The sequence below is a fragment of the Erpetoichthys calabaricus genome, chromosome 8, assembly GCF_900747795.2.
Source record: "Erpetoichthys calabaricus chromosome 8, fErpCal1.3, whole genome shotgun sequence".
NCBI classification, from domain to species: Eukaryota; Metazoa; Chordata; class Cladistia; order Polypteriformes; family Polypteridae; genus Erpetoichthys; species Erpetoichthys calabaricus.
In genome coordinates, this window is record NC_041401.2 from 109123448 (window position 1) to 109150479 (window position 27032).

The 27032-nt window shown below is 40.8% G+C and overlaps 3 protein-coding genes across 4 annotated transcripts in view; 2 read left to right on the forward strand and 1 right to left on the reverse strand.

Annotated features, from left to right (window-relative positions):
* The window catches only part of LOC114655928 (glycophorin-C), a 59135-nt gene extending 56767 nt beyond the window's left edge, over window positions 1-2368 (forward strand). Inside the window, exon 3 of the mRNA XM_028807241.2 lies at window positions 1183-2368. Coding sequence (XP_028663074.1) covers window positions 1183-1379 — 197 coding nt within the window. The 3' untranslated portion in view covers window positions 1380-2368. The remainder of the gene's footprint in view (window positions 1-1182) is intronic.
* LOC127528911 (glycophorin-C-like) overlaps window positions 1-27032 on the forward strand; it is a 131683-nt gene that overhangs the window by 57183 nt on the left and 47468 nt on the right.
* LOC114655926 (SH3 domain-binding protein 4-A-like) overlaps window positions 10522-27032 on the reverse strand; it is a 165787-nt gene continuing 149276 nt past the window's right edge. Inside the window, exons 4-5 of one of the 2 annotated variants that reach the window (XM_028807239.2) lie at window positions 20740-20928; window positions 10522-11424 (exon numbers count right to left, since the gene is read on the reverse strand). In XM_028807239.2, coding sequence (XP_028663072.2) covers window positions 11200-11424; window positions 20740-20928 — 414 coding nt within the window. In that variant the 3' untranslated portion in view covers window positions 10522-11199. The remainder of the gene's footprint in view (window positions 11425-20739; window positions 20929-27032) is intronic. The other variant, XM_051930595.1, reaches the window with a different exon arrangement.

Consider the following 27032-nt stretch of genomic DNA (forward strand, 5'->3'; position numbering starts at 1 on the left):
GCACAGATGCTCATGGTGTAGTTGTTGTAGAGTCGGCGTACACGTCAAGTATGAGAAGAAACCACAAAGAGTGGTGAATGAAATCAAATGGTACATAAAATAAAAACTGCAGACCAAACTCTGTAAGATGCACCAAAAAGTGTCCAGCGTAATCTCAACACAACTGCTGGGATTTTATTACTTGTACAAAACTGAATTCTTTTTTCCAGGCTGATAAGTAAGGTTGTTTCTTCAAATCTCATAAATAATAACTGATATGTCTAGTGGTCTGTGTTTTTTTGGGGGGGGGGGGTTAAAATAAGGAAATAAAAGATACAAAGTTCAACTTTCTAAAGATTTAGAGTTTAAATTAATAGTTAAAGTTAAAAGAGGTGAAGTATCAATTAAAAATTTGAAGTTCTTTAGGTTTAAGCTGACGGTCTCCAGCAGGACCGCCTTATCACAAAGCCCAGTGCCCCTTGTCATGATTACAGCTACATAATCAGTTCACATGTGGCTTGCTATTGGACATTTGCGATATTTGTAAATTCTTGGTAATTCTTCTTATTTTGTTGTATTTTATGACTCCCTCTGCACTTTAGTCAGTTTAAACATTCATTTGCAGCATGGCTTGCATCCATCATCAACCATTTGTAATACAGTACTGAAAGGTCAGCACAATTATTTTTTCTTATCCCACATTCTAGCAGTGCCCACTGCTGCTTCCTTCAGCATCACAAGTTTTTGATCCCTGTGCTCAGGCATTGTCTATGTGGACCATGCAAGTTCTCTTTTGTTCCCTAACAGTGTACATCATACTGGCGCCCATATTGGTTCCTGTGAGTGGAGGTCTGTGTGGGTGGTATCCTACCTTGTGCTCAAAGGTGCCAGGATGGGCATCATCCCCCCCATGATCTTGAACTGCATGAGCGGAGTTTGACAGCGTTATATATAGTAGCAGTTCACAAATTAAGTTCTGCACTTTGACTCTCAGACACTTGTCTACCCCATCACTTTTGAAATGGCCACATCCTCCAACCACAGGAGGAGCTGGTATTCCTTTCTGCCCCAGTTAGCAAATTTAGTCATTTGGGTCAGCCATCTTTGATAAAGTTAAATAGCGGTGCTATTGGTTACTCCATTAATTGTAAACTGAAAAAACGCGATAGCAGAATCTAACATCTGGTCTGTCTCCTCTTGCAGGTGTCATCGCAGCCGTGGTGCTTGTTCTGGTTTGTCTGCTCGCCGTAATCCTCCGGTATCTTTACCGTCACAAGGGCACCTACCACACTAATGAGGCCAAAGGAACCGAGTTTGCAGAAAATGCGGACGCCGCCCTTAAAGCCGACCCCACATTAAAGGAGGCTGTGGACGAGAGCAAGAAGGAGTACTTCATCTGAGTGGAACCCCTCGGCCTGTACACCCGGTGCTTTTCTTGTGTTTATGTATATAAAAGGACATGGTGGGAAATAACCACAGGGGGCCGGGGGATGAAAACAAGGTCTGCCTGGCATGTGTATTGATGCTAAATAACGTTTCACGCTAAATGCTAATTTCACCTTCCTCCAAAACGAGGCAGTCGGGTATTTCCAGTTCTTTTAGTTAAAGCAACAGGATCAGTTTTTAAATGGTAATTCCTTTCAGTTGTTCCACTGCTAAAGAAAACAGACGTAAAAAGCCCTTAAACCGTTGACATCTCTCTGTTTAAAATGTAAAGAGCAGTCAAATAGTAACGGCAGGAAGGAACTGCTGTATATATCTTCAAAGTCATGGTTGTAATTAAAAAAAAGAAAATTAAGCGAGAGTACTTGGATTGTGGCACAACGGCCACTGAGCCTGACGTATTTATACCGCGGCAGTCTTGTATAAGAGCTCCACACATGAGCGAGCAGATCCTGAAGAAAACGCTTTCTTTACGTTGCCTTAATGTGTAAGACATTTTTTTTTTTTTTTAACTACTTACGTATAATCGTATATACTAACAAAATGTGTATTTTTAACATTTAATGTGTTAAATAGTGTATACTTTTAAATAGTCTTAATTGATGTGTAAAGGCAAACCAGTCAGGCCATATGAACGTCACATTAATCATGGAGATCATTTGTAAAGTTACCAAAGATGCAAAGTAAATAAATGGACTTCTGATTCTTAAATATGAAAGTGCAGGTGGCGATTGGATGGATTAAAAAATCAAATTGCATACCCCTGCTGCTTCCTTGGATGTGACAGTCTTAAAGCACCAAAAATTCAAACATATATTTTATACAGTGTTTCAGGGAGGGTTTTTTAAACCTATTATTTTCATAAATGTATAAATATGTACACTATATACAGTATACGCAGCTTGTGTGTTTTTAATAAACCTAACTGTGTTTGTGGCCAATAAAATGATGCGTTTTGTGTCCCTCTACACTATGCTAAAACCCAAAATAAATTAGCAATGGGGGCTCTTCACTTAACAATCATGTGAAAAATCAGAAAAATAAAGCAAATGTGTTGAAATGAACAATGTCATTCTGTTTTGTGGAAAGAGTGGAGTTGGGTCTTCTGCATTTTGAGTAACCTAGAAGAGTGACGAGTATAACTGTGTGGCAGTGTGTGGACGTCCTCATGTCTCTGAGGTCTTCGTCTAATGTCTCCATGCCAGGCAGCTTTACCCACGGACTGCTGCCCGATTATGAATTGGTTGGTATATCTGGGCGGCTTGACGGGCAGTGGTAGTTCAGCCTGATACTGTCAACATTGGGAGGAAGTCACTTACAGTATGTGACTTGTGACAAATACTTGCAGAACCTATTCATCAGTCTTAACATAATAGAGTGAGGATAAAGGAAATGAACGACACTCACAGAACAAAAGTTAGAAAATGTACGCATGGCATAACATTCAGGCGTGTGCGTCACATTGCACGCCGTTCACAGCGATTTTATGTTGTAATCTTAGCAAGTCAGAGGTACTTGTGGGACACCTCTGTGACTGGCAGTCGTGTAGTCTGACCTCCCCTGCGACCGGTTTGCTTTAGTTTGCTGTAGAGGCGTGCTAGTGTGTGTGTGTGAGAGTGGAGTGCCCACGTGGAACTACAGTGCACACAGTATTCACACAAGGGATAAAGAAGCGCGGGTGTTATGCACTGCACAAACTTGTGTTTTTTGTACCACAATAGAATGGAAAAATGAAAAATAAAAGGGCTGAACTCGCCCTGCCAGGAAAGCCTTCATACAGCACCCGCACAGTCGGGCAGCACGTTATCGGCGGTCATGCAAAGGCCGAGCTCGCGATACTTTGGAAATGTGAAACTGTGCTGTATTTGTGTAATTTGTCATCCCCTGCAATTTGTAGTCGTGTAATCAGAGTCAGAATATCAGATTTGACGTTCCCTCCAACCGGAAGTCATGTAATGTGCCGCCAGCTTTAGTTCATTGATTTTAAAGGCGGAGCATTTCTTAGTTTTCTGGTTACTGTATGAAAGTTGTCATATTTGTATTCATTAAATATTTTTTGTAACGGAAAGTCATATTCAAGAACAACAGCGATAATAGACTTGCTTGCTTTAGTAGTAAATTCTGGCTTTTCTAACGGCACTTTACAATGTCATGTAGTTAAAGGCAGTGTGGTGTGGTGGTTAAGATTTCTGAGGTTGTGGGTTCAACTCCCACGGCTGACACTCTGTGACCCTGAGCAAGTCACTTGACCTGCCTGTGCTCCGATTGGAAAAGAAAAACGAAATGTAACCAATCGTATCATAAATGTCATAAGTCGCCTTGGATAAAGGAGTCAGCCAAATATGTCAATGGAAATCCCATGTAGGCTTGTGGGGGCTCAGCAGCTTTCAGAGTGATGTAAGAATGGCCTCGATCGATCAACGTCCTCCCTCCCGTCAGTTGTGGGAGGTCTGTGGCTAACTAATTGTAGTTCACACGAACCCAATGGAGAGTTAAAATGTGTCGAAGAGTCACGGTGACATCGTTGGCTGTTTCAGACCAGGATGGACAGCATGTGTGAAGCTTTGCAGATAAACTATAGCGTCACAGAACGACTGAAGTGTTATGATATGAATAAATAATAATAACTCTTTACATTTATACAGCGCTTTTTTCACTACTCAAAGGGCTGATAAAGTGCAGATAATGCAGCTGTGAGGTGTTGAGCAGATTTGTTCAAACTTATGTCTACAAAGTGATGCTTAAATATTCCCTTTCATTTCTAGATTGTTTTTACTTTTTACAGTGAATTTATCTCAAGCAGCAGGAGAAGTGAGTGGTCTTCTAGCGACCTGCATGCGTCTCCACAGGCATTTGACCCACTTGTATTACGGGTCCATTTTCTCGTCCCAAATGGATTTTAGATGAGGAAAATATCCAAAAAAAAATTAAAGTTGAACTGACCTGCCTTGGGGTAAATTTGAAACAATAAGCCACGGAATTACATCCTGGAGGGCCGCGGCAGCCCCATGTGAAAGGGTTCCAGATTGTGGGCCTCTTTCATTTTAACGCAGGAATCGATTGAACGACATTTTAGCTAAAAGAATGTTTTCACGTTTTTAGCATTTGACTGGATGACTTTACATGGATTATGAGTAACAGATTTTGTTCATGCACATTTTGATATCGTTTGCTGTTTGGCCACCATTCACTTCCATTAAAGGAAAAGATTTTTTTAGCTTCTTTTTGCATCAAAACATGAGAATTTTTTTTTTCTCGGCCATCACTACAAAGTAAATAGGGTATAGTAATGTTTAAAAAAATATATACAGTAGATATAATTTTTGGCTAGAGTCCACCCAAAAATGGTGGCTAATGCTGGAAAGAGCAAACAATATCAAAACATCCATCAAAAATCTCTGGTTACTCATAATCCACATAAGCCGTCCAGACAATGAAGCAGTCTGACGAGACTGCGGGGGACCGGCTTGTTTTAGTGTCCAAGTGGAGCTCATCTGGCTGCCTCCCCCCGTTTCATTTTTATACCCCCATAAACACAAACACCCCACCCCTCCTGTTTTGTGTATTACGCTCAGACGTTTCAAAGCCTCAACTGTAATTGTAGTGGCACGCATGCACAATTGGGCTGCATCTGAATTGCACTTTGACATAACGACATAATTGCACCTTTTTACAAATCCAGGCAGCGCATGAGAGCAGAGCTGCCATCAGCCAGCCAGCTCTGTAAAACAAAGAGCAGCCGTTATCTCTCTCTCTGGGTGTGAAGTGCTGCTATGCTGGTTCGAGATGGAAATGACTTTTTATCAGAGGATGTGAACATCTGTAGCAACAGTAAAACCAATTACCTGAAAAATACACCATACTCAACAACAATTTGTTTCCTCTATAGCCCAAAATCACACAAGGAGTGCCTCAATGGGCTTTAATGGGCCCCGAACATACCCAGCACCCACCCCAACGGCCGGCCGCCGTGACTCCCTACAAAAAGAAGAGACCACTCCCTAAAAAAAAAAAATGGAAGAAATATGGGAAAAGACCATTCAGTGAGAGAATCCTCTGTTCAACTAGGACCCCTTGGCCAGACACCGCTCCAAACTCCACTAGGAAATTTGCCAATGACATCCAAATCATAGGACTGAACGCCAACAAGGCTTACAGAGACAACAATGTCACACTTATGAGCTTCAGGAAGATGAAGGCAGACTACACTTGCATTTGCATCGGAGGGGATGACCACCCCTGGTGAACTAAAGTGGACACAGCACATTTCGTCTCTTGTCAAGAAGGCTCACCAGCTTCTCCGCTTCCTCAGATGGCAGCTCGTCGTTTCTCCTTCTGTTCTCAGGAACGTCTACGGGTGCACAGTGGAGTCCATCCTCACTGGCTGCATCACATCCTGGGATGGCATCTGTGTTGCAGAGGGCAATGAAATGAATGCTACTGGCCTCCAGCTGCCTAAGGAAACGTAACAGTTAAATAATTTGTGTTAAAGTGGTGTCCCTCAGGAATCAATGCTGGGGACGCTGCTTTTTTAATTTATATAAATGAAATCCATAAAAATAAAAAGACTTCACGCTCTGGTCATGTCTACACACCACTAAATTGGTGGAAAGGTAGATAATGTAAAATCACCCACATGGATGTGGAACAGCATATACTGTAAGGCCTATAAGTAAATGTAACATATTAACACGGAGGCAGTAAAAATATTAGCTTTGAATTGACGAAGGGCCTCTCACACTTGAAAGAGCACCTCATGAGAAGGACCTTGAACTTGTCACTATCTTCATCCAGACTGTACAGAAGCCATTAAGAGGGCTAACTGAATGTTAGGTAAGGTTACATAACCCAACGTGGAGTACAAGTTAAGGGGGTGATGTTCAAGCTTAAAGGCACACTGGGGAGGCCTCATCCAAAAGGAAAGCTGGTAAAGCATACATTTTGCAACACTGGAATGGTTGTATTCAAGAAAATCGAAGGTATGTGAAACAAGTTAGCAAAGCTTTAGGTAGACAGTAGTCCTTTGGTGACCCCTAGATGTTAATGTGATAGCTTTTGGCCAAAATTAGACATTAAGGGATTGACAAGCTATTTTGGAATAAAACTTTCTGTTGTCATCAAAACTTCATGAGATTAGGAAGACATCGAGACTTGTAAGGGCTTAGCTGTAATATTTTACTGTGGCCACTAGATGGCAAACTGCATAATAAGGTCTCTATAGCCGGCTTGCCAGTGCATACTGTATGTACATTTTAGCTTTTTAGTCACTTCAGTATCAGCACATGAAAATATAATCAGAAAAATTACAGGAATTTGAGCCAAAAAATAAGAAATGCTTGGGAGTGGTAAGAGGTAAGCCTTCCATCCATGAACTTTCTGAGGCTTCCCCTGTGGCTGCAGGTTTTCATCCCAACCAATTTCTGTTTAATTGACCTCCTGCCTTAAATAAGCAAGCTGTTCTCTCAGATTTTCTGTAATTATGTCACTTGCAAGTAAGAATTTCACTGGACTCTGTACATGTGTCAAAAAGAATATGGAGACAGTTTATATTTTGGTAGCTTTGTTTTTTTGTGTTTTTCATTCCACTACAAGTTGTTTACTAATTTCCAAGCTCCTGGGTCTCACACTGATGTAGCTGCGGCCTTTACCATTCACTGCTCCTTGACTCCATGTCTCCTCCAAGGAGAACAATGATTAAAGGGAAAGTTTGGCATTTCTAATTCACAATCATAGTCTTCATTTTCCATAGGATATTGCATTCTTAAGTGGAGAATTTCTTTACACATTTCTTAAAACATTGTGTACCTGTTATTGTGTTTGAAAAAAATGGAGTTTGGAAGATCTCAGTGCAGACTCTACAGCATGCCAAATACCTGAAATGAGAGAGAATTTTTAGTGTGAATTGGCCAACTGGTTTTATTCTAAATGGTGGCCTACAGGCTCAGACTTTGTGTGTGCAGCTCCGAGATCATAGCCAGGCCCCTGCCAACTCTCGCCACTTTACACTTGACATGGCGCCCACAGTTCCAGTCACTGAGGTCTGCATTCTCCAGCCGCACCTCTTCCTCCTTAGGTTTCGCCCAGCTGACAGGGTAGTTTTGCTCTTCTGTCCTCTTCTCTCCCACCCTGTCCCCCATACAAAGGCGGTCTCAGCTCTTTATGCTAAGCTTTTAAGCAGCAGACATCTCTCTGCGGTTACACTCCACTTGGTGATACTGAAAAGTTCTCTCTTCTAATTATCTGCAAGTTCCGTTTAAATTCAAGTATTGCCACTACCTTACATCCCGTTGATGTTACACTAAGACATTGGTCCCTTATGCCAGCTTTAAATGACCATAGTACTTTGCTCCACACATTTTGGCACCATGTCCCTGCCTCTTCCTCCTCCCAGTCCTTTGTCTCTCACTCTTTCCAAAATCCTCTCTATTGATTTTCCTCAGTCACTCCACTTATTTCTTCTCGCAGCTCTCTGCTCTTCTTTGAACACCACTGCAGTGAAGCGGACTTCTCCTTAGAAATCCCCAGATTCTTTTTCTTCTGGAAGTCCTCTGTTTAAAATCGGGTTCTTCTGGAACTTTCTGTATCACAGTGTAAAGGGTTAGGATTAGGGTAGGGTTAGGGTTTCTAGTTTAAGTATTAAGAAGAGTTCACCTGCAGCTTCTCTGGTAACCAGTACTTGGGGATGAGGGTGATCTTTGAATCATTTCTGCCTTTGATGTCAGACTTCTTAGTTTTCAGCCGAGTCATTGGACAGCTGTCCATTTTTATGGCTGTCCTGGCACTTCCATTATTTCTTTACTACCCCTCACAAGGATTGTGGGGGTCTGGTTTTGTTATTTGTTTTAAAATCAACTGAACCCATTAACTTCATGGATTTCTATGAAAATAAAAAAATCAACTACAAATAATGCATCTCTATTGTAAACACAACAATTAATGGCTCTGTTTTAAATATACTAATTCATTAATTCCAGTTTGGCAAATATGAGACTTACTTACCGATGCCAGCGTTCTGCCTACAGCCTCAGAAATTTAGAGCAGGGCAGGCTTTATCTAGCTGCAAACAGGCATATCTTTGGATTACCTGGCGCTGATTTGGCGTTTGGCATGTCACTGTTCAGGACCCTTCGCTTCTTTTATCTAAACCATGTGTTGGGTAACAATCAAGAGCAAATAATCAGGTAGCTGGCATTACAGCTGGAACCTTAATACCATTTGCACCAGAGTGGCTCTGTTAAAAGGAGGCAGTTTCAATAAAATTAAAAAAAAAAAGGGGGGGGGGGGGTTAAGTAATGAGGGCTCCTCATACATAACAATTAATGCAACTCTTTGCTGATTTTTCTCCTAAAATTAGACTTTATAGGGTCATTATTGCCATGTTTGCATAGTATAAATTGAAATTATTACTCGCATGTGCTAACTCTCCAGTGCCACAGTTGGTGACTATAACCACCTCACCTCGATATGTCTCTATTCATAATGTTGATCACGATACAAGCAGTCTCCATCATGTCAGCAATTTCAAACATAATAAAATGAGAGTTCAGACAATTCTTTTGATCAATGAATTGTTCCAGCTAAGAAATTAACTATAAAAAAGTAAGCGAGCACAGTATAATAATGACTGCTGCACATGAATAAAGTCTGGTCCAACACTAACCCAAAGTCTTCCCTTCAAGGTGCTGTTCAATAACTCTCTCCTATTAAATGAAAATTCAGCATTGCATGTTCCTTGGAAGCCTTGAGAATATAACACACAAGACAAACTTCTACAACATGTTTCAGAATATGGGGGACTGGAGTCAATCCCAGCACCACTGGGTGCTGAACAGTTACCATTCCTGGATACAGTGCCAGCCAACCGCAGGTCCTACTGTTGTGGTGTGAAATTTTGCATATAAGTTGATAAATATTTTGTATGTCTTTATTTGTAACTTACAACACTAATGTTATAGCATTGATATGAACAGCAACGGTTTGATGGTTAAGAACCCCCAACCCCCCCCCCCCCCCCCCCCTTTTAGGTCTGAGTCTTTGTAATTTTACAACAGGGTTTGTGCCTAAAACCAGTTTGGCAAGTGATTCTCTGCAGGACTCTCTCAATCAACACCCACAGGAAAGCTAAGCTGGCAAGCATCAGCTGAACTAATGAAGGAGCATCTCGCACACCATGAACTGGAAGACCACACTGAGAAGCACAACTCGGCAGCCATATTGAGACAGGCATGCGGCTTGTTCTGAAGAAAGCTGACCACAAATGATGCCTTAACTAGAGACATTTTAAGTAACTAACAAGTCTGTGTGCGGCCTGAAACTACACATCAGCATTTATCAGGTTGTATGGTTGCCAGTGTTCACTTGTATGTTGCTTATTGTTATTATTTATGAATATTATCAATAATACATTATTTAAAGTGTAACTTAACTCCTGCTTGTCTTTTACTACTCCTAATTCCCTGAGGTTATAAATGTAGAAGGGAAGGTGGGGAGAAGTTATCTGGTACAGTACCTTATAAACAGTGGTAAGTCTGGGAGATTTGTGGCATTCTGACAAAGGCAACACATTAATAATATAAAAGGGGAAAGCAGAGTAATATATTACTCTACCAAGACAAAACACCTACTCAATGGCACCTCGACACTCATACACTTGTCTCTTTAGAGCATCCAATCAGTCATATTCTTGTTTACCATGGCATCAGAGGAAGAGAACATCTTGGATTTTGGTTGGACATGCAAGTCCTACTTTTACCATACCTGTGACAGTACTATTCTTGTTTGCACATTTTATTTTTTTCCATGAGAGTACACAAAGAGCCCAAACAAAAACGCAATTGAGACAAAAGCAACCAACACTGGCACTGTGATGCAGCAGCGCTAACCACAGCACCATGGGTAACATCACTTTGTATGACACCAGAGTGCAGGCCTGCTTTACTCAGTCAGTATCTGCTAAACAAAGTGGCCTTATAATGCTTTGTTGGCCGTGCTCTAGAAGAACACTTGTAAAAAGGTTTTGGGTGAATATTCAACATAGATAAGCACAGAAAATAAACTACATCTTAAAAATAAAAATAAAGCAGAGTCTAACCACAGATGTTTAAATAAGCAAGTTTGTTTTTACTTTTTTGGCACTATTATAGGCATTTTCGTAAAGAAAAGCATACATCCTAAAAAGGTCAAAAACCTTACGTGTATCCAACAAGATTCAGTACAAAATATACAAAACAACATTTGTGAAAAGCAGAACAAAATCACAAAGACCAATCAGTTTTAGTCTAAAAAACACTTGAGAGAAGTCAAATAGCAAACCGGCAAGAACAGAGACGAGGTTAAAAAAAAAAACAACAGAACCAACCACAGTTTTCACTCCTCTTCGGTGAAGTTAAAATACCACAAATCGACACACTGTCCGCACTTCTTTGTGTTCCTACTGGAAAGCACATCATTTCTAGATTTTAAAGAACTGTGCAAAAAATTTTGGTTAAACAGCTAACTGCAGAAATTAGTAAAAATACCTCTCTTTACATGCACTGGGTGTGCCTTTTATACTCTATATAAAATTATAAATCTCAGTGGTAATTCCGCTACTCTATAATTTTCATCTTTTAAATTTGTATCAGGTTGAGGTCATTGATTTTAAATACAATGCATCTAAAAAAATGTAAATCCAATACCAATAACGTGAGTCATGTTTTTAAGAATCGACAATCAAGGCTTTTGGCTCTGAGAAGACCGGATAGTGCTGTCAAAATCTAAAGAATGGAACCGACACATTTAAATAGCGAAGTCATCCTGAGATGTGGGGCTGAAGGCGGAGGCCCTCAGAGTGTCGAGTGAATTGACAAGTATCAGGGTTCCAGTTAAGTGTTTCCAGCGCTTTGTGATGGGGTTCTTCATCTTGTCCAGGCCCATGTGTAACTCTTGGATCACATCACGATAGCTTTCGCCCATCTGAGCACTCCAGGTGAGCAGGAAATCGTATGCAGGCTTCCACATCGCCTGGGAAGAGATACCAGAAAATAAAGTAAATATAAGCTGAAGTGTTCACATTTGCAGTTGCAGGAGAAATCAAACATTCCAACAGTACCTCCTCACCTTTTCTATCTAGAGGATCATGCTTTGTGTAAATCAGTACAGTGGCATGTAAACGTTTGGGCACCCTTACTTAAAATGTCTACTACTGTGAGCTAAGCGAGGAGAAGAAGAACTGATCACCAAAACGCATACAGTTAAAGATGACACGACTAATATTTTAAGCAAAATTACATTTTTATTTGTATCATTCACAGGTTCAAAATACGAAAAAAAATGAAAGGGGCCTGAAGCAAAAGTTTGGGCACCTGACATGATCAGTGCTTAGTAAGACCCTCTCTGGCAAGTATCACAGCTTGTAAGCACTTTTAGTAGCCAGCTAAGAGTGTTTCAGTTCTTACCTGGGGTATTTTCACCCATTCGTCCTTGCAAAAAGATTCTAATTTTTGGGGCGGAGTGGTGGCTCTGAGGCTAAGGATCTGTGCTGGTATTCAGAAGGTTGGCGGTTCGAATCCCCATCACTGCCAAAAAAGATCCTACTCTGCTGGGCCCTTGAGCAAGGCCCTTAACCTTCAATTGCTCTAGGGGCGTTGTACAATGGCTGACCCTGCACTCTGACCCCAAGGGGTATGCGAAAACTAACAAATTCCTAATACAGTGGAACCTCGAGATACGATCACCTCTGTATACGAGAAATTCAAAATACGAGGAAAGTATGAGCGAAAAATTCAGATCTAAATGCGAGCATTGGCTCGTGTAACGAGCCACGAGCCAGGCTGTGGGTATAGCTCGCGGCTTAGCAAGGGGGCGTGGTAGCAGTTGCGAGACGCGATCTGCAGTGTCTGCGTTTCTCACTTAAGTGCACAGATGGGAAACTGCCCACATCCATGATTGTTCCTGTGGCTGATGGGCTGCAGCTGCCATGTCCTCCCCGCATATATAGAGAAGTGCGAGCCGGTTAAGGGGGAGAAGAAGTAAAAGAAAAGAGAGGAGAGAGAACGGAGGTTGCGGCAGGCAGGTGTAGGAAGTCGGTGCGGGAGAGCAAGCGAGTGCAGGCTCGCGTGTAGCTGAACAGTGAGCTGAACAGGCGAGCCAAACAGCTGAAGCAGGACGGTGTAGAGAAGGTCAGCTGCATTAAGAGTGTCTCGCCTGTTGCAGAGCCCGCAGGTGAGACGCTAACAGAGAAGCAGCACCGGGGATTGTCATCTGTTTTTTAAAGACTGCATCCTTTTGACGTTTTAACCTCGTGTTAAAGGATTGTTATTCTTGTGTATTTTAAACCTCCACTTCACAACTGTTTTAAGGATTATTTATTTAAAGATTTATTGAATGCTCTACTGCACTTTGAACACCTGTTTTGATTCTTATATTATTTACCAGTGTTATTTATTAAAGGTAGACTACAGTATATATAATTTATTAGTGTTATTTGTTAGGAAAATTGATTTTTATGTTAATATATTTGGGGTGCGGAACGGATTAACTGGATTTCCATTATTTTCAATGGGAAAGTTTGTTCTAGATACAAGAAATTCGCTATACAAGCTCAGTGCTGGAACGAATTAAACTCGTATCTAGAGGTTCCACTGTATAAGAAATTGTATAAGACGAAATGAAGAAAAAAAAAAAAAAAGCCGACTTGCATGCACTGCTCTTTTGAGATCTGTCCACGGATTCAGGTCGGGGGACTGTGAGGGCCATGACAAAACCATCAGCTCATGCCTCTTGAGGTATCCCATTGTAGATTTTGACATTTGTGCTTCAGATCATTATCTTGTTGTAGGACCCGTCCTCTTTTTAACAGATTGTGTGATGTTCACTTCTAGAATTTGCTGGTATATACTGTACTTGAATCCATTCTTTCCTCCACCAATGGCATGTTCCCTGTGCCACTGGCTGCAATACAAGCGCAAAGCATAATGATCGAGCCATTACATGCTTAATAGTTGGAGAGGTGTTCCTTTCCTGGAATTCAGTACCCTTTATTCTCCAAACATACCTTTGCACAATGTGGCCAAAAAGTTCTACTTTGACTTCAGTCCACAGGACTTGTTTCCAAAAGGCTTCAGGATTGTTTAGATGTTTATTTGCAAACTTCAGGCACTGAATTTTGTAGCTAGGATGCAGGAAAGGTTTTCAAGTATACCATGAAGATCATATTTGTTCAGGTGTCACTGCACAGTAGTACAGTGCATCACCACTCCGGTGTCTGCTAAATCTTCCTGAAGGTCTTTTGCAGTCAAATGGAAGTTTTTATTTGACTTTCTAGCAATCCAAAGAACAGTTCTTTCAAAACGTTTTCTTTGTCTTCCAGACCTCAACTTGCCCTCTACTAATCCTGTTAACTGCCATTTCATATACGAACTGAGGAAAACAGCTGCCTGAAAACGCTTTGCCATCTTCTTGTAGCCTTCTCCTGCTTTGTGAGCATCAACTATTTTTCATTGTGCTTGGCAGCTGCTTAGAGGAGCCCATGGCTGCCAATTGTTGGGATGAGGTTTGAGAGAATTTATACAGCTTTGAAATTTGCCATACCTAGGATTTCCTAATGACAACCATAACAAACTAATTAAGGTCTGAGACCTTGGGAAAAGTTATCTGAGACCTCGGATATCTTGGGGTACCCAAAGATTTACATGGTGCTCCTTTACTTTTTACACTGTACAATTGTACAAAACAAAAACAATACACTAATCTTGCATAAAATGCTGAAAGGAAATGTGTCATCTTTAACTTAAAGCCTTTTGGTGATCAGCACATCTTCTGCTCACTTAACTATTCACAGTAACAGACAATTTAAGCAAGGGTGCCCAAACTTTTGCATTCCACTGACTCTTTTAAATACTTTTATTCAGACACATGGGGTGGGAAGACAGCATTACATTCTCAATTTGCCAACTTTAGGCAACAAAGGTATCTCTGAATGTTCTCACTTGTAGGTACAGTCCGGGAAACTAATTACCACGAAAACGTAATTGTTTTAAGTGGGTATGAGAATGTTGTATGTTTTAAAGTTACTCTCTGGGAAGCCTGTGTTTCCTAATTTTTTTGTAGCACAAAAATGCAACAGAAATACACCTGAAACTCTAGAAAGTTCAGCAGAAGGTTAGTGTAGCTCTTGTAAAGAATTGCATGATGAAGAAAAAGGAACTTTCAAAGATAAACCAGGATAAGGTTACAGAAAACCCAAATCAGTGCATACAGGAAAATCATAATGCATTAAAAACTCCAAAGCACAGGTAGAATCCTCAATAAAGAGGGAGAAATCATGACGTAAATAGCAATTTGTGTAAGAGAACCCAGATAAGTTGAGGACTTGGACAACTCCAAGAGAGGAACTTCTTAAATGGTTAAGTTGGGAGAAAATGCATATACGACAATTGGAAAGAAAGAACCTTCTAAAAGGACAAGTAGAAACAGGGGTATGGGGTACTCTGCTAAAGTGATTTGCTTTTTCTAATAAATAAAATGAAATTTGCTATTTCAACATATTCTTGTTTATCATGGCACCAGAGGAAGATGATACCTTGCATTTTGGTCTAACATGCAACTAAGAATTTTACCGTACCTGCTACAATTCTACTGTTCTTGTTTGCCAGAAGGCACGTGAGAGATTTGGAAACTAAGTGAAAGACGACTGTATAGCCTGAAGAGACTAAATTAAATGTTTCGGACTCAGTGCTTAGTGTTACAATTCTCTAAGTAAGAGCCTGGATGAATTGAGAGCAGAAATGCAAAATGGATGCAGTAAACATCTTTAAAATGCTGGAGAGAAAACAAAAAACTACTGCATTCTAAAAGACAATATATGTTATGATTTAAGGCCAGCTGAACAATGAAACTAAACAGTTAAGTAACTGCAAATTCGAGTGAATTAAAAAAAAAACGTCCGTGCTCTGCAGTAGCTCGGGAAAGTCAAGTGGAGAATAAATGGAGTTCAACATCCACAGAAGGTGAGAAACTGGCAGAGTTTTTTAGTGAGACTTTTGACGTACAAAAAAGATTTGCAATTGTTAACATTTCTTACTGTTAAATCTGTGCTTAATGCTACTCTGTTTACATCCACAAGATGGCAGTAAAACATCACAAAATTCTTTACCCCTTTTAAACAGCACTGGATAAAAAACATTTTTATTTTATAAACAAATATTTTGGAATGAGTTTAAAAATAATAAAACCTACTTAAATATAATCACAATAGTCATACAGCTCAATGTATTAACTAAACTTCCAGCCATCCATTTTCATACTTGGTTAATACCATTACAAGGTCACAACAGCTTATCCAAGCAGCATCGCACTCAAGACAGAAACAAGCTTAGATGAGCCACACTAATTCACACACCCACACTGAGTGTCGCCAATCACTTTAATGCTAACTATACATCTTTGGGATGTGGGAGGAAAACAAACAGAAACCCTCACAGACATAGACGTGGTCTCCTGGGACTGTGACACAGCAGCTCTTACCTCTGTGCCATCACTTCAAAAATGAGACATAAAAACTCATCCATTCAATCCATTGCCCTTATTCTACTAACCTTACTTAAAGGACAAGTTCATATTTTTCAAGTCAACGTTATTATTTCAAAATCATGATATATATTTATTTGCTACATAAAGTTGCATTTTAAAGAGGTTTTTTTTTGTAATATACTTGTGGTTTCCTCTAGCTTACTTTGTGAATGCCGGACATGCCAATGGACTCATAATGGGTACATTTTTCAGGATTTAGACAAATAACCTATAATTTTAAATCAGCAATATGTCCGACTATGAAGACGAGGATACATTTAGAATAATCACTGAACTGTATTTGCACAAGTCAGAATATGATGAGGAGAAGCTCCAACATATCAAAGTGGGAAGAAGAATCAGAGAGACAGAAAGCAAAAGATGCAACTGGAAGGTGAGGCGATTGTGAGAGAATAATCTGGAGGTAACAATAGTTAAGTACAGTCGACCCTTGATATACGACCGGCCTGACATGCGAACAACTTGATTTAAAACCAAAATTTTTGTTTTGATTTACAACCAACATCTTGCGTTACAACCTGAATGCTGTCACGTGTATCCGCTTGCGATTGTAAACAAACAGCCGAGAGCGTTCGTAAGCGTCAATCGGAGCCCAGATACATGTGTTTGTGGACGTAATTTCGGTCAGTGCAGTGATTTATATAATTTTTTTCGATAATTGCTAAGGAAGGAAGAGAAGGTAACGAAGGTAAAGAAAGCGATCACAATCGAAACGAAGAAGGAAATTGTGTGGAAATATAAGAGTGGTGTTCGTGTGACCGATCTTGCTAATATGTACAGCATGTCAAAATCCACCATCTCGAAACTTTTACAAAGAAAAGATTTGTATAAGGAGGCTCCTTCCAAACAATAACCACCTTCCATTTCATTCTCCTCCTCCTCCCTTACCTGCAGCCCAAAGATGTCAAATTAAATGGTGAGTACAGTATGAAATTGTTGTTTCTCGTAGGCTAGGCACTTTTTATAACTTTTTGGTTAGTACATTAGAAAAATTATTGGTGTTTTGGTAAATTATGTACATTATACAACCCTTTTTTATTATGAAAAGGTTAAGTAAGTGTTGCTGTGGGGGGTTCGGAATGCATTATGGGTATTTCCATTATTTCTAATGGGAAAAATAGTCATGACTTACAACCAACTTGAGTTACAACCAGCCCTCGTGAACGAATTGAGTTCGTAAGTCAAGGGTACACTTTATTTTGATTTGCAGTGTCCAATGAAATATATAAGCGTCTGTTTTAGAAATGTCACAAAGAGAACTACTGAAATGGTTAAGTAAATAAAAGACAAGAATGTACTAGGAGAATGGCTGATGTAATATACAAGATGTACTAGGAGATGACTGAGAGATCAACAGATGCCCTGTAAACGAGAAGACTGGACAGTTGTCACATACACGAACAAGACTGTAGAAGAATAGACTTTTATTTGTATAAGTTATTTAGGTGTAAGCCAACAAACCAATCAGAGTAAATGTATGCATTAATCAGCACAATTATGTAAATTCAGTTGTTTATAAAATAGACCTCGGCCCTTATTTCTTTGATCATTCTAAAACAGGCTACTGTGATGAATGCTCCCTCTTCAGCATTTGCCGTAGAGTAAATGAAGGGCATAAAGTAGAAGTTCCATCGTGCCAGGTTCCTGACTCAGATGACAAGATTACGTTCTTTAATATATTTCCAATTTATTTTGTACCACATGATGCAACAAAGAACGGTGATTGGCGGTGCACATGTGAAAAATATGAAGTAATCGCCACTGAGCAAGAGTGTCTCTGTTGCAGGGAATGGGACATGCTATTTAATACTTAGATGTGTCAGGGGTTGAGTCCTCTTTATTACGTGAGGAGCAGTATTGGTTACTGATGAAGATGAATTTTCAACTATCATTAATAACGGAGTCTTGCAGACATTTTTTTTCCACTTTCGAAAATTAAACTGGAACAAACAATCAATGGGCAGCTTTCGTTTGAGTACGTTTGCAGGCCTGCTTTCTCTTTCTCCAGGTCTTCCAATTGAGTGGCCACACCCTACCTAGGCACTCCAAGCCATAACTTTAGCAAATCATGGAGATTGATGGAAACTGTAAATGTTTTTTTTAAGTTTATGTTTACACCCTGGATATGCACATTTATGAACCATTTTCTTGGTGGAAAAAATTGCTCTCCACAGCTTCAGATACATGTTTGTTTTAGTGCTGATGAACTTTCTTATGTATGTCCAAACTCTACCCACGATGGAAGCTGTGAGCAGAAAGGCGATCGTGAATTGTATTCTTACCTCAAGAAAAATTGGTCCAAGAATCTGTGAAAATTATCTCTAGTTTCCTTTCATTATCATAAGTATGCCTCAACCTTTGCTGCTTCAAAGTGGATATACAAATTTGGTAAGTTTTAAAGCTTTTTCTATCATCTATGGACCTGTGTACCCTACAGCCCCATTGTAAACTGCAAGAACAGACAGTATTTCTAAAATTTATAAAAAACACTTCAATTTCAAACACAATTTTATGTAGCAAATTAATGTATACCATTACTGTGAAAAAATAACTTTGACTTGAAAAACACCGAACTTGTCCTTTAATGTTTCAACATCATGTTTGTGATGTCTTATAAGGACTCCTATGTCATTCTCCAAAGCTGCATCCCAATTCAGATTAATAGGGACCCCTTTCCTCTTGTTGCAGCTGAAGTGAACCACAAAAAACTGAATACTCTCTCCGGAGAAGGGGACAGGTAAGGCTTTTTTTAAACACAGAATCAACAAATATGTTCATGGTGAAGTGTCTGTATGTCAGTGATAAAAGTTCACAAACACCCTGCATGATCTGAAATATAACTAGTCGATGGGGGCATGGGCAAAATATTAAGTAAGAGTTGCCACTTAAGACGTGCATCCATCCATCCATCCATTCTCTTCCGCTTATCCGCGGTCGGGTCGCGGGGGGCAGCAGCTTTGAGCAGAGATGCCCAGACTTCCCTCTCCCCAGCCACTTCTTCTAGCTCTTCCGGGGAGAATCCCAAGGCGTTCCCAGGCCAGCCGGGAGACATAGTCCCTCCAGCGTGTCCTGGGTCTTCCCCGGGGCCTTCTCCCGGTTGGACGTGCCCAGAACACCTCACCAGGGAGGCGTCCAGGAGGCATCCTAATCAGATGCCCGAGCCACCTCATCTGACTCCTCTCGATGCGGAGGAGCAGCGGCTCTACTCTGAGCCCCTCCCGATGACTGAGCTTCTCACCCTATCTTTAAGGGAGAGCCCAGACACCCTGCGAGGAAACTCATTTCAGCCGCTTGTATTCGCGATCTCGTTCTTTTCGGTCACTACCCATAGCTCATGACCATAGGTGAGGGTAGGAACATAGATCGACTGGTAAATTGAGAGCTTTGCCTTACGGCTCAGCTCCTTTTTCACCACAACAGACCAATGCAGAGCCCGCATCACTGCGGACGCCGCACCGATCCGCCTGTCGATCTCACGCTCCATTCTTCCCTCACTCGTGAACAAGACCCTGAGATACTTGAACTCCTCCACTTGAGGCAGGATCTCGCTCCTAACCCTGAGAGGGCACTCCACCCTTTTCCGGCTGAGGACCATGGTCTCGGATTTGGAGGTGCTGATTCTCATCCCAGCTGCTTCACACTCAGCTGTGAACCGATCCAGAGAGAGCTGAAGATCACGGCCTGATGAAGCAAACAGGACAAAATCATCTGCAAAAAGCAGTGACCCAATCCTGAGTCCACCAAACCGGACCCCCTCAACACCCTGGCTGCGCCTAGAAATTCTGTCCATAAAAGTTATGAACAGAATCGGTGACAAAGGGCAGCCCTGGCAGAGTCCAACTCTCACTGGAAACGGGTTCGGCTTACTGCCGGCAATGCGGACCAAGCTCTGACACCGGTTGTACAGGGACCGAACAGCCCTTATCAGGGGGTCTGGTACCCCATACTCCCGAAGCACCCCCCACAGGATTCCCCGAGGGACACGGTCGAACGCCTTTTCCAAGTCCACAAAACACATGTAGACTGGTTGGGCGAACTCCTATGCACCCTCCAGGACTCTGCTAAGGGTGTAGAGCTGGTCCACTGTTCCGCGACCAGGACGAAAACCACACTGTTCCTCCTGAATCCAAGGCTCGACTATCTGACGGACCCTCCTCTCCAGGACCCCCGAATAGACTTTTCCAGGGAGGCTGAGGAGTGTGATCCCTCTGTAGTTGGAACACACCCTCCGGTCCCCCTTCTTAAAGAGGGGGACCACCACCCCGGTCTGCCAATCCAGAGGCACTGTCCCTGATGTCCATGCGATGTTGCAGAGACGTGTCAACCAAGACAGCCCTACAACATCTATGGATAAGACGTGCATCATTCTTAAAAATACCCTCTGTGCTAATAAACATCCCCTCTAGTCTGCATAGGTCAGATGCCTGAGGATCGTTTTCCTCGGATTACTCCACTGCCAATGATACTTCTGACTGCCATCTCATGAAATTATGGTTACTATGAGTCTTAAGAACATACTTTATAAATAAACAAATTACTAAATTTCTGTGGACTATATACTGTATAATGTATATAGTATCTGGTATTTTGCCATTTACTAATGGCTATTTTGTATTTTAAATATGGTAGTTAAAATGTAAGTGTTATTTTAAAACATAAATCTAAATGTATCTGAATTTGGATGGACCTTGCTAATAACCATTAATAGACAAGAACTAGCATATTTATGCACCCAAAATGACATACCTCATTATCCAGCACTCCATTCTTGTCTCTGTGAGGCGCTTCATATGCTTCCATCTGATGTTTGGAGACCTTTGCCAATTTATCTGCCAGTTCCCGCCATCGCCCAGCAACCTCTACAGCTGTGGTGAGCAAGACAAAGTCCTGGATGAGTCTGACCACCAGACCTTGGCAATCCATCTTTAGCAAGGCCTGAAATGACAAACATAAGTCAATAGTGCTTCATTCACAACTACACAGTAAGGCATGCATAGCAAATACAGATGGGAACCAAAAAATAAATAATTAAGGAAGCTAGACAATGATGGTTCCTTTGTTTCCTCATAAATAAGGTTTCAAGTTTCACAAGGATTTTTTTTCATGACAAATCATCACACCAACCAAGACAAAGGCCATACAAAACAATATTACTACAGTCTACTATTTCAAGTGAAATGAGAGCTCAGTACACGTTGCTGTATTTATTTCAAACGTTAAGCGATTTACATGCTTTGTTGCAGTATAGACTCTCTGGTTACTAAAGATGGCACCGTATAATATTCAATGAATAACTTGGTAGATATCCAGCTCTACATTAATTCATTTAAAAGTGCATGAGTTACACTCCCTTTTGTAAATTCATCTGTCTAAAAATACACTGCCCAAAAACAGAAACGCTTAAATCACACAAGTGGAAAATCTTTACTGAGTAATACTGTCTGTAGTACTAGTGTGTTGTACCGTGTTAGCCATTATGGATGTAGTGAGAAGTCAAGCAAAATGACACCTTTTATTGGCTAACTAGAAAAATTACAATATGCAAGCTTTCGAGGCAACTCAAGCCCCTTCTTCATGTACACAAGATTAAGAATGGGCCTGAGATGCCTCGAAAGCTTGCATATTGTAATTTTTCTAGTTAGCCAATAAAAGGTGTCATTTTGCTTGACTTCTCACGGAGTAATACTGTGTAATTTGTTGAGAATATAATGATGTAACAACAGTCAATAGAAACCAAAATCACCAACCCACTGAGGACTGGATTCAACATCAAACCGAAAATCAAAGTCAAAAATTGAAATCACAGGCTGATCCAACTTATGTGAATTTCATCACAACAACTCATAAAATTTCACAGTTGTGTGTATGGCCACCACGTGCCTGCATCCACTTTCAGCAACGAATGGGCATGCTCCTGATGAGCCGGCAGATGGTGTTCTGAGGGATCTCCTTCCAGACCTAGATCAAGGCACCGGTGGGCTTCTGGACAGAATTGGATGCACCAATACTTTATGTCCCAGAGGTTCTGAATTTGGAACATGCAGGCCAGTCAATGGCATCAATACCTTCTTCATCCAGGAACTGCCTACACATTCTGGCCACATGATGCTGGACCTTGTCCTGCACCAGGAGGAACCCAGGACCCATTGCACCAGCATAAGGTTTGACAATGGCACTGAGGATTTTATCCCAGTACCTAACAGCAGTCAGGGTACCATTCCCTAGCATGTGGAGATCTGTGCAACCCTCCAAGGATATGTCTCCCCAGACTATCACTGACCTACCACCAAACCGGTCATACTGGATTATATTACAGGCTGCATAACAGTCACCATGTTCACCGCGTCTCCAGACTGTTTAATGTCTGTCACATGTGCTCAGTGTGAACCTGCTCTCACCTGTGAAGAGAATGGGGAGCCAGTGGCGGGGCTGCCAATTGTGATATTCTTTGGTCAATGCCAATCGAGCTGCACAGTGATGGGCTGTGAGCACAGGTCCCAACAGAGGACGTCAGGCTCTCGTGCCACCCTCATGGAGTCTGTTTCTGACAGTCTGGTCAGAAACATGAACACTAGTAGCCAGCCTGAGGTCATTTTGTAGGGCTCTCCTGTTCCTCCTCACACAAAGGAGCAGATACCGGTCCTGCTGCTGGGTCTAGCTCTCCTCGTGTAATGGTTCATCTTCTGGTATCTCCTACATGCTCTGAGCCTGTGCTGGGAGACACTGCAAAACCTCTTATGATGACATGTATGGATGTGCCATCCTGGAGGAGCTGGACTACCAGTGAAACCTGAATTGGCTGCAGGGACTGCCTCATGTTACCAGTTGTGACAAGGACACTAGCAAAATGGGAAACTACAGAAGAATCAGTCAGGAAGGATAAGGAGAGAGCAACTGTCTGTGGCCACCACCTGTATATTCATTCCCCTTTTCGGGGTTGTCTTGCTGTTGCCTCTCCAGTGCACCTGCTGTCAGTTTCATTTGCACCAAAGCAGGTGAAGTTTATTCACAATCGCTTATACTTCCTATCTGGACAGATTGTTATCCCTGAAGCTTAACTGACTTGGTGTTAGACTGTGATGCTTAAGGGTTCCCTTAATTATTTTGAGCAGTATATATTGTTTACGCCTGCTGGCTTTCAGCTCATTGATCACAATTTCTTTTTTCTGTAATGTTTCCCTAAACTTCTTTTGGATTACAATATCAACAAGGAGAGCCATGGGTTAAGTGTCCACAAAAAGGAAAGTCGGTCACTTCCAACCTAAGGGTAAGGGGGATTTTAAATATAATTTCTATTAATCTGGGTGACTGACTGCCTTTTGTTTGCATATCAGCCTGAAGCCCACAAAGTTTTTTATAGTATATTGAGACCACAGAAAGCCATATGGGCGTATAAATCATGACAAATAAATCATGAATCTTTATTTGTGTGGCCAGTTCAATTTAAAATATTATTACTTTACTGTTTGAGAAATAAGCATGTATAGGTCTTGATATCTTGTATATTAGGAAAAAAAATGGTCCTAACTCACTCAAAAATCTGAGAATGATGCAAATTTAGTCCTACTATTAAGAATAGGAATAATATCATTTTATCCATTTTCATAATTTAGGAAGTGACTCTTAACCAAGATTTAGGAAGATGGCATTGAGGCAGAGATCAGCACACACATCTCAGAAAAGGCTGAATGTTGAAATGCTAGACAACCATTACCTTGTAAAAAGATACTATTTGACAGAGATAGAATAATATGTGTAGCACATCTTGTAAGTTATGTGATTGCTCCATCTACGTGATGAGAAGCCATGCCCTAATAGCCAAAATTGAAGTGTTGGTAGTATTACATTCTTTGGCCACAGGGAAAATGCTTAAATCTTTGCTATTGTAAAGCTGCATGTCACAGCAAATGGTTTTTTGAATTTTGCACCAGCCTTTGGATTCGCTGATTAATATATGTCCCCAAAACTCCATGTGAGGTTATATTCAAAGCAAGCTGCATTTATGCAAATCACTGGCTTTCCTGGAGCTGTTAGTGTGACTGATGGCACGCACGTAAAGATCACTGCCTTAAGTATAGATTAGCATGCATATGTGAATAACAAGCGTTATCACAGTATCAACACATAGGTGGCCGTGGATGCAAACTGTATTGTACAAGCAAGCATATTATACTGAAGATATGCAGGGCTGAATGGGTGAATGTCACACAAGTATGCTGAGCTCTTCAATCAACAAACCCCTGGAATATTCACATTACACTTTATAATCCTGGGAAGGCAGACGACATTGGATAAACAGAGCCATACAGATTATGTGACTCTGGATGAAAATTGGAAACACTAAAAGAGTGAACTAAACAGTACTGGAACAGCCATGACTGGTTTCAGTAACCATTACATAACAAGGTGTTTCCTCTCACCATAAAAGCAAGAAGGGGATTCTTCTAAAAGTATGGCTATGGATCATCCACCTTAACAGGTTAAGTGTCTGCATGTCTATCTGTGTGTCCATCCAGTTGCTATGTCTCTCTCATTCCAAAAATGGTGCATTGCAAACATTAACACTGCTTTAACAAATCCCATCCTAAATGGCATATAACAGAGACATATGCATTGCATGGAGCACTGTATACATTTAAGGCTGAGGTGTAGCATATCTAGTTCATTAAATAATCGTGCCAGTTATTGGACTTTACTCTCATTCTGTGTGTCTTCCCATCTCGATGTTCATTACAGTATTACTCTTGATGTTTTTGCAAATGGCCCAGTTCAATACATGAATCTATAGTACTTCATGAGAGTGGCACAAGCCTTTATTTGAGGTAATCACGTTCCTTTGAGTATTATTATTATATTACAATCTTTGGGTTGAAGAATTAGCATCAGTATCAGAAAGCTACAAAGTGTTGTCATGTTATCCATGGAAACTACAAAAAGTCATCCTGAGTAAAACTTTTGAGGTTCGTAGTGCCATAAAATCATGACATCAGTCATTCTCAAACGTGAATGCCTTCTCCTAACAGGGAGTAGGTGTAGAACATTTCATAAATACTTCATGTCCTACTCTGGGGTAGGGCAAATTCTTAACGTAATCAAACTTTTAGAGAAGCTCCTAGGGTTAATTCTAGATGCTCGACAAATACGCACATTGGTCTCTACATTGTGACGGTACAATTGAGGATGAGGAAATATTATTATTATTAATGTTCTTTATTTGCCTACCAAGGCACGGTGGCGCAGCCGGTAGCGCTGCTGCCTCGCAATTAGGAGACCCGGGTTTGCTACCCAGGTCCTCCCTGCGTGGAGTTTGCATGTTCTCCCCTGTCTGCGTGGGTTTCCTCCGGGCTCTGGTTTCCTCCCACAGTCCACAGACATGCAGGTTAGGTGTATCGGCGATCCTAAATTGTCCCTAGTGTGTGCTTGATGTGTGTGTGTGTGTGTGTGTCCTGCAGTGGGCTGGTGCCCTGCCTGGGGTTTGTTTCCTGCCTTGCACTCTCACCCTGTTTCGGCTGGGATTGGCTCCAGCAGACCCTTCCGTGACCCTGTAGTTAAGATATAGCGGGTTGGATAATGGATGGATGGATTAGCCTACCTTATCATTACTACTGTATGTGCTTTTGGGAATCATATTTTGCCTACTTGTTTTACTAATAAAATAATGCAGGGCATTTTGGGTAAAAATAAAAATAAATTTGTGAAGACATTACAAGGCATTGCTAACAGTCATTAAAGCTTGATGGTATTGACATGTGTCAGTCTAAGCATACCTAGGACTATTAAAGCATGAACATCATAGGAACAGAGCTACAAAATATGACTTTGAACATGTATACGGTATTTCAAACTAGCAACAGTTGTATAATGCAACATATTTTCCAGTTACGTATTGTTTTAAGCCACCGATCTAGACAGATGATTTTTGTCACTCTGAACTCCATGCTAGACATCCTTTCTGAATTCACTTAAAAAATGATTAACTTGAGGATTCTGTATCCATCTGTTAGCCTCTCCCCATATAACAGCTACAGTACATTTAATTTTTGTCAACATTTTTTGGAAATTTTGGTATACATTTTTTTAAGTTAACTAAAGCAATATATTGGCTTTAAAATGTGTCTTGATAAGTAATGACTGTGCAGCCACATAAAGCAAACCACTGACTGACTGCTCCTTACTTAAGTGGACTTTGAATGCAACAGACAAAAATTCTCCTCGGTTCAGATTTTTGCCCTTGTTGTAGCCAACACTGACATTCATGCCAGGCAGCAGACACTGAATGTCAACTGCACACAAATCTTGTTTATCCTCTTAAAAGAAAGCCAATTCTTCAAAACATTTAAGGAACATTGAAATATCTTCGTAGTACATGTTTAATTATTCTATCCTTCCAGTGTCACGCCAGTCCCATCAAGCATACAGCGTATGGCAGGAACAATCCGTGAACTAGCGCAGCAACACCGTGTCTTCACATGTTTAACTATTAACAATATAGATTATTTAAATGAAATTAAAGTTTTATCTGTATAATATAATGAACATATTTTGCTGCATTTCATCTTAAAAATGATATTGTCATCATATGTAAATACGCGCTTTATAAATCGCTCAGGTTGTGCAATATTATAACTGTAGTGCAAGTTTACATTAAGGTGATTGTACTTTTAAGTAAAACCAGTTCTACAAACAGCATTTGATGGACTGATTGAGTGCGTTTATAGTTCTTGGATGAAACTGTTTTTGAACCGCTAGGTCCGTACAGGAAAGGTTTTGAAGCGTTTGCCATGTGAGAGCAGTTCAAATAGGCAGCGTGTGCTTGATGCTGTATACCGATATTTCTCTTTCCAATCAGCTGCTCTGAGTGGTGCAGTGAGAGTAATATGGAAAAAGTTGATCCACTGTGGCAACCCCTAACGGAGCAGCTGAAAGAAGAAAAAGAAGGTGCAGTGAGAGTAACAACGCTAAAGCAGCTATGGTATTTAGAATAGTTTGGCCATTCCGTGGACCATTATATTGTTACAGGTTAATTACAATCAGATGCA